The following is an 8,185-nucleotide window of genomic DNA, read 5'->3' as shown; positions in this document are numbered from 1 at the left end:
ATATATAAATATATAAATATATATACACTGTCTCTTATACACATCTAGATGTGTATAAGAGACAGACCACTGACTGAGGCTTGAAATAAAATTGGAGAGAAATTTTGGTTCATCACCATAAAACCTTTGGAAATGTTTTGACAACCTAACCTGATTAACTTAATTACTTTTTGATTTGGTGACTTGCACAGATTACTTGCTTACAAGCAAGGTGAATCCGGGTTGTGTGAAAATAGAACCGAGCTGAAACAAAAATAACAGGTCTCTTTTATTGAAGAAAACTGCTTTAATGCACACTCAAGTTGAATTGAACCTTTTGACGAGAACCAAATTGTCTTTTCCCTGAGATCATCCAGGTTTTTGAGGTTAATTTCAATTGAACAAAGTAATGTCACAGTACAAAACTTTCTCTCCCATGGTAAAAATTAAAAAGTTATTTTTATATATATAAATTATATATAAATATATATATATATATACTTAAATAGATATAAAATTAAAAAAATATAAAAAACTTAAACTTTATCTGTATTGATATGAATTCATCATAAATTGTAGTTTTGCATTTTATATGATATATTTTTTGTACAATTAACAATTTACTGAAATTATATTTGAGGAATGCATTGCTTAGCTGCATGCAATAATGCTTCTGGTTGATGTTATATTTTGTGAAACAATTAATATTAAGCCCTGCCCAGACTATCAAATTTTATTTGACAAAAACATGTGACATGCCTAAATATGGTCATGATGACATCACATCATTACCATATATAGGCACATCATGACTATATATGGGCATACAACAGTTTTTTGTCAAAGATAATCTGGACAGAGCTTTATGCATGGTTAATAATAATACTACATTGCTTGTTGATCTAATTCTACCCTTTTTACCCCTAAATTCTTCCTCCTACCTCCCAATCCATTCCTCAAAATTATGGAATTATGAAAAAAACTTGTTGTGTCCATTGATTTAATGTACGATTGCATGATAAAAATTCAATCATGAACTTATATTTCAATTTTCTTATATTCTTATGATAGCTGGCCGGTTGTCCCCTGGACATTTCTCCTGTGACATTTTCCCCTTCCACTAGGACAATTCACCCTGACTTTTGCTCCACCCCCCCACCCCCTTTATAAAATAAAACAAGAATTTAAATACAAGGAATACATTAAGATTGATATCATCTCTTTTATTAAATCTTTATTAAATCAATTAACAACAATATTTACATGGAAAATATTTATACGCAGTAGGCGGCAAATTATCTCAACAATATAAGAAATTAATTACTGAAAGTAAAAACTTACAAAGCTAAAATTTGTACATAATTATTTTTTATAAAAATAAAATACATTTGCTCTTTATGAATATTAATTTGTTATTATTAAATTAAATGCTTATTATTATTGTTGTTATTATCATTATCATTAAATTATGATATAACGTTATTGAAGACATGGATTATAATAGTTAAACATAAAAAGCAATATGAATTACATACATTAAGCTTACTTCATTTGCATATGCTCTTTTTAGTTACTATTTATTTTTTTAATATCAAATTAATTATAATATAACACATAACAGTATTGAGAACATGGAGGTATAATGGTTAAACGAACGTAGCAGCAGTTAATACTACTAGTGAACCCCCCCACCCGCCAATAATGATAATTTTGAATAAAAATAAAATTTTATTTTTGGCCACCCACATCCACGAAAAAATGGAAATTTTAGAAAAAATACAAGATTTTCCTTATTTTTATTACACTCGCCACTGCCTTGAAATCTCCAAAAATAAGATATGTATACTTCTTCGTAACTATATAAATTTTAAGCATTTAACCATCCCATTACTACACTGTTTACATTCAATTATAACATTTTATTTTGCAAAACTTGCTAATTATAAAACCAAAATTTTATTTTTATTTTTTATCCGCCCTCCTCTGACGATCAATTATATATCAGAAGATGTAAAGGGAGGGGGAAGTCTGTGGAAATTGTCCTGGGAGAAACAGTCCTGGAGGAAAATGTCCCGAGGAAGCCAGCCTAGAAAAGCATTGAAAAATTTTTCATATTTATTCTATCTCCTTCATTATCCCACATTTCCGTTGGATTTCATTTTTCTTCAGGAAAATTTTAAATTTTGAGGAAACATTTTTTATATCCCATGTCTTTTATATTGTCCTGTATCCTGTGGATTCCTTCAGGGTAATTTTGTGTCTGCTAAAGAATCATTCCATATATCCCATGTTTTCCTGTGTTTCTTAACAAGAATTCCTTTGGATTGCTTTTTGCTTAACAGGACAATTTATGTCTCCGCTTCGACATGCAATGCTGACATTATTATATGTGTGCACGCAGGGCCCTATAATGGTTTGATCGTTAGTGCTACTATCATCTACCCATCTAACTTTAATCTGGTAAATTCATACTGTTGAATAAATTGTCTGGTCCTATGTCTGTGTTAGTTATAACCTTAGCTTCAGCTGACTGCTAGATCTAATAATATGCAGTGCTGGCTTTGCAAATGGTATATGGCTGCAATGAAACTGTATTTTGGAGTGAGACCTACCAAGTTACTACAGACGATTAACTCGTGTGAAGTCTCAGGAGTAAGTGTGCTGCTTCCGCGTTTCGCAAGGAATGTAAGGAATATGTGCCCAGAGTAGCGCCGTGTAGATGCACTCACTTGTAGATGCAATGTTTTTATAATTGTTTAAAATTTCAAGAATTTGTGCAAAATAACTGTTGAGAGACAACGAAAGTGGCGATTATCAACTTCCTGAAAATTTACATATTTCTAAGCTTTGAACTAGCTATGAAATTTAAAGAACATCATGTCCTGGGAAAGCATCATATGGACACTCGTCTGAAGTAACACGCGCATATATTTGTACGTCTGTTGTAAATTTACTTCAGGCTGAAGGCCATACATCTGTTAGTTTGTGTAAAGCATCATGTGTGTATGTTTGTCTTGTGAAAGGGATGTCACCTATGATGAGAAGGGTAGTGATATATTCCGCTGTCGGAAATCCTTGGAGCATGTGCGTGCCTAAAAGAAAAAATATAAAAAAAACGTAAAACAACCTCATAAGATACCAGATGATGCTGATAATCAACAAAATACACACTCAAAAAATTGAAAATAAGAGTAAAAGAAACTGAACTGACATCACCACTCCATTTATCTGTATTTTTTTCAGGCCCCTAAAAAAATGAGTGCTTATTTAAAGCAATCATGTTTGGTGCTGTACTTATTCGATCATTTGCAGTCCTGTTCTATAGTTTTCATTAATTGTGAAGATGAGTAATATATAAATTGGCCGAAGATTTTAAAATATCATGCTTGAAATGTTGTCCCAAACCTTCCTTTACTAAACATTAACCTGCCCTGCATTTCCATATTGCTAACAATTAATGCCTAACAACTAAACACTACAAGAAAGTTCCAAACATATTAGTGTTTCTGATTTTAAAATCAATCATTCTAACAAAATTAATTTTCTTGCGCTACAGATTTAGAAAATCAGGACATCGTTTGGAGGAAATTCAACAATCTTTCACCAATATTTAAAGAAACAGCCGTTTAGATGAGCTTGTAAACCTTTCATCGATTGTTGAAGAAGACTGCCGTTTAGATGAACTTACCATCCTATCACCGATTGCTGAAGAAAACCACCGTGTAGGAATTTTATTGGTGATTAGTTCTAGATATTGCAATTCAATCTAGAGTTACATGAATATGTGGACAGCATTATACTTTACAACAGTTCAGGTTTACTGACATTTTAACAAAGTCTTTTTTAGGCCAGTGTTTTAATATTATTAATTTTCTTTTTGTTAAATCAAACCTTTTGACATTTCTTGCTGGATTATATTTAGAAACTACTTATGAGCTATTACATACACATCTATGTTTATATATTTTATATATGTATATTTTGTATGTGTATATTATATATATGTATATTATATATATGTAAATTATATTAGATATGTATATTATATATATATATATAAATGTATATGCTGAAACACATGGAACCAAAGTACAAGTGCTGAGATGTTCATAATATGCATGCAGAAAATGTTGCTTCAAATTAAATAATAATAGTTGACATGATTATTTAGTATTGTTTACAGGGTTACCACCAAATATTTACTTTAGAGTGCTAGCAACATATTTTATAATGCATTTTATCAATAGTTATATTTTTATTTTACTAATCGTGAAAACTTTTCTTTAGCAAGTTTTATGCTTCATATGTTTTTATGTCTATTTTCATTTCTAAACCATTATTTTATGTGGTTGGAGTGTGTCTTAAAATTTTAAAGAAGGTTATCAGGTTTCATTAGCAGAAACAAACCCACCCACAATTTCAGGACAATGTTTGCTAAAATTTGCGAAATCAGGAGTAGTTTATAATAATCAGTATATACAGAGACAGAATACGGTGCTAAATAAGCGATATCATGACATCAAGGATTTTTATCTGTTAGAAGTGTTTGATGACACTGCGTATAGAAATGAAAGAGAGTCCTATCTGCTTAAAAATGTGCTACACCCTTAGTTACGTCATTGAGGTGTGCCCTCTGTAATTTACTACTAAATACAGTAGAACCATTGCACTATCTGTTATGAGAATAAACAAACAAAACAAACCAAGGTGGTACATCTGTAGTATATAAAAGTTAAGTGGGGCTCAGTATCTGGCATTACTTTTTTTTATACTTTTTTTTAATGCCCAAAACAAGCAAACCAGGCTCTTCCCTTTCTATACCGTTTGATGACGTCCACTGATATAGTATGATGCTGTCATACCAGAATAAGTGGAAAGATAACAGATATTGGATGTAAATGTTATTGTCAAATCTAATTTTGAAAGCCTCAAATTTTTCCAAATTTGACATCATAAAACAATTAATTGATGATTAATAATTTATTGTTTCTTAGTTGCCATCAGCAGCATAATAATATAAAAATCAAAAAAAATCTCATCTTGTCTGTTTTATGCTCCTGCTGAAGAATATTGAAATTAATTTCTCAATTCAATATATAATGATTTATTTAACTTGTATGCTCTTCTGTGGACTTGGATTGCATTGAATTTTAATGTAATTTCTGAATACAATTTTTAATACTAACCCAATTGAAACATATAACCTTTCCTATTTTAGTTGAGAGGGTCGCTTTTTCAAAGAAATGTTGATTTCATTCAATTTTAATGTAATTTCTGGATACATTTTTTAGTACTAAACCCAATTGGAACAATTAACCTTTCTATCTTTTTTTTTTTCAGCTTTTTTTTTTAACAAGATATGTATGTGGAATTTCATTATAGATGTTTTGTGTCATTTGAACATAGGATGAATGTAAAACTAACCTTAGCTTTTTCAAATATATTTAACAGGATGTAAATTTTAAATAAATTTAATCGCAAGATGATATTTATGAAGTTGACCTTTGAACTTTGTTTTAGGATGTGAATGTAATATTTTAGTAATACTCAAGCAACTTGTAATAAAATATCATCACAACAAAAGCTATACACATAATAAGCAAACACTGTAACTGTATCAAGTGATGTAAAAATGAAGTATTTAGTTTTAGAAATATTGGTACTCGTGTATATTGAGTATTAATGAATATTATAGTATTATGAAAATACTGGTTATTATGTAAATTAGAGAGTTATTTATTCAAGAATTGTGATCATTGTAATTGTTGTTTAATTATCATCATTACATTTATTATAATTAATATTATAATTGTTGTTTGCTGCAATTACTAAACTTACTAAAAATTCATGTTTGCTGTCAAAAAATATTTTCTTGTTTTTTAACCCCTTTTCTACCTCATCTTATACTTATATTGTTTTTAGTTTCTTAATCATATCTTATATTTACTACTGGATTTACAGAATGATTATTTTATCATACAAACATTTAAGAGTAAATATTTTTATGAGAATCATACTGCCATTTGACAGTTAAAAACTCGAATACCGCCCTCAGATTTGATGGCTGAGTTATGATTCCAACACTAGAGGTCATATCCATGGTTTTCGATTTTCATTGCGAATTCACTATTTCGATTTCGTATTATTAATAGTAATCAAAAGATTTTGTGTGTGTTTTATTAATTAAACTTATTAATTGGCTTTAATCAAAATATTATCCTTTGCTTTGAAATCACTCCATATGAATACATTTATCGTTTTTAAAGTGTATTGATGGGGTGTATTATTCTTAGGTACAGTATCTTAGTCCCAAACGATTCTTTCTTCTGCTTGTAATATTTTCTTGCAGTTATCCTAGTTCAGGCTGAATTTTTTTTTTTTATAGTTAAATACGATATTTTATTTGGCGTTATTGTTTACAATGTAATATTTATGAATAACTTTTTTTTCTATAACCATATTCGTTGTCTGTGTTCTAGTGTTCTTCATATTTGTCCCGTGAAAGTCTTTCTCCTTGTAAATACTCTGTCTAATCGAAATTAGAACTAGAATTGTAATTAAAAGTTGTATTTACAAAATACAGGTGACGTAAACATAGTTCTCATATAACATTGATGTTATCGCCCATATTTTACCTTTTTTTTTAAATATAATGAAATAATGTGGACTGTTGCAATTATTGATAAATTATGTATGTATGTATCTTAAATAAATAAAAATAGACCTGTAGATATTGAATTTAAATGTTTTCACTTTCTAGGAGTAATGAAGTAAAATGCCAAGATTTTCTCGGTCCAAATGTTATTTCGCATGCCCTTATATGGCTTGAGTGAAAATTTTGTGAGTGAAGATTTTTTTTCAAACCTAAAATTTACAGACCATATCACGAAGGACCAAGAAAGATTTTGAACCTAATTGTATAATTATCTGGGTATTTTTTAATGCTTATTGAAACGGCATAAACCATAATTCCATATACTGTATGATTGGAATCTCATTGGTGCTTGATATTAATATACATAGGCCTACTGTTGATATAATATTTACTTTTTTTATTAATTGACTATAATATTGTAAACACCAGTCAGTACATTGGCAACGATTTGATTATTCGATTAACTTGGGAAACTAATAAAATAAATATGTACCGAGAATTTGAATTGTTTTTTTTTTCATTTTATGTAATCGTTTACTCTTGATACGAAAAGAGATTGCTTATGAAAGAGGGTTAAGCCAGGATTTGCCCGACGGGGTTTATGACTTCCGACGGGGTTTCCGATGTCTACCGACGAGAGCGTAAGTGGGCGTGTGGCTGGGCGTCGTAAAAATCTCTCGGAAGTCATCCGACTGTTTTTGGAAGAACGGCATAAACCATAATTCCATATACTGTATGATTGGAATCTCATTGGTGCTTGATATTAATATACATAGGCCTACTGTTGATATTATATTTACTTTTTTTTATTAATTGACTATAATATTGTAAACACCAGTCAGTACATTGGCAACGATTTGATTATTCGATTAACTTGGGAAACTAATAAAATAAATATGTACCGAGAATTGGAATTGTTTTTTTTTTCATTTTATGTAATCGTTTACTCTTGATACGAAAAGAGATTGCTTATGAAAGAGGGTTAAGCCAGGATTTGCCCGACGGGGTTTATGACTTCCGACGGGGTTTCCGATGTCTACCGACGAGAGCGTAAGTGGGCGTGTGGCTGGGCGTCGTAAAAATCTCTCGGAAGTCATCCAATTTAGGGAAAGGCTTAATTAATTGATTTTAGAGTCTAAAAATATGTAAAAAATAGAATGTTTTTCTTCTCTCCGGCGAAGTGTGTTTTTCCCCTGCCGGTGGGGACAGCTCGTGGGGGTCTTGGCCTCCTGCCAATCCCCCGCTCGCGCCACCCCATTAACAGGTGAAATTAAAAGCAAAGCTATATAACGACGGCATATGTGAAACATTTAAAATGAAGTAACCTCAAAGAGAATCAAAAGAACTTTTAGAATATCAATTACAGTGCGTTGCGAGTGCTTGAATTATGAGTTTTTACTTGTAAACTGTGTTTTTAAATTAATGTTCTTGCTGTGTGGCGCTATTGGTGGGTGGTTGTTGCGATCGCCTTCAATCGTTTTTTTCTAACGATTAAAAAAATATTCCGCGGTCTCATGCAACTTAATTTATTGCGCAGCGCGTAGTATAGGC

The 8,185-nt window shown here is 30.6% G+C and overlaps 1 protein-coding gene across 6 annotated transcripts in view; it reads left to right on the top strand.

The window, feature by feature from the left end:
• Nucleotides 1-4,039, top strand: part of LOC117123553 (inositol polyphosphate-5-phosphatase A-like) — a 42,773-nt gene extending 38,734 nt beyond the window's left edge. For 5 of the 6 annotated variants that reach the window (XM_033269525.1, XM_033269524.1, XM_033269526.1 and 2 more), the window contains 2 exons: nucleotides 2,322-2,439; nucleotides 3,536-4,039. In XM_033269525.1, the coding sequence (XP_033125416.1) occupies nucleotides 2,322-2,398 (77 nt within the window). In that variant the 3' untranslated portion in view covers nucleotides 2,399-2,439; nucleotides 3,536-4,039. The remainder of the gene's footprint in view (nucleotides 1-2,321; nucleotides 2,440-3,535) is intronic. The other variant, XM_033269528.1, reaches the window with a different exon arrangement.
• The last annotated feature ends 4,146 nt before the right edge of the window (nucleotides 4,040-8,185 follow it).

This window comes from Anneissia japonica, unplaced genomic scaffold, assembly GCF_011630105.1.
Source record: "Anneissia japonica isolate Jap-2015-1 unplaced genomic scaffold, ASM1163010v1 scaffold287714_len2871179_cov188, whole genome shotgun sequence".
In the NCBI taxonomy this organism is placed as follows: Eukaryota; Metazoa; Echinodermata; class Crinoidea; order Comatulida; family Comatulidae; genus Anneissia; species Anneissia japonica.
This window is presented reverse-complemented; position numbering and strand designations above follow the sequence as displayed.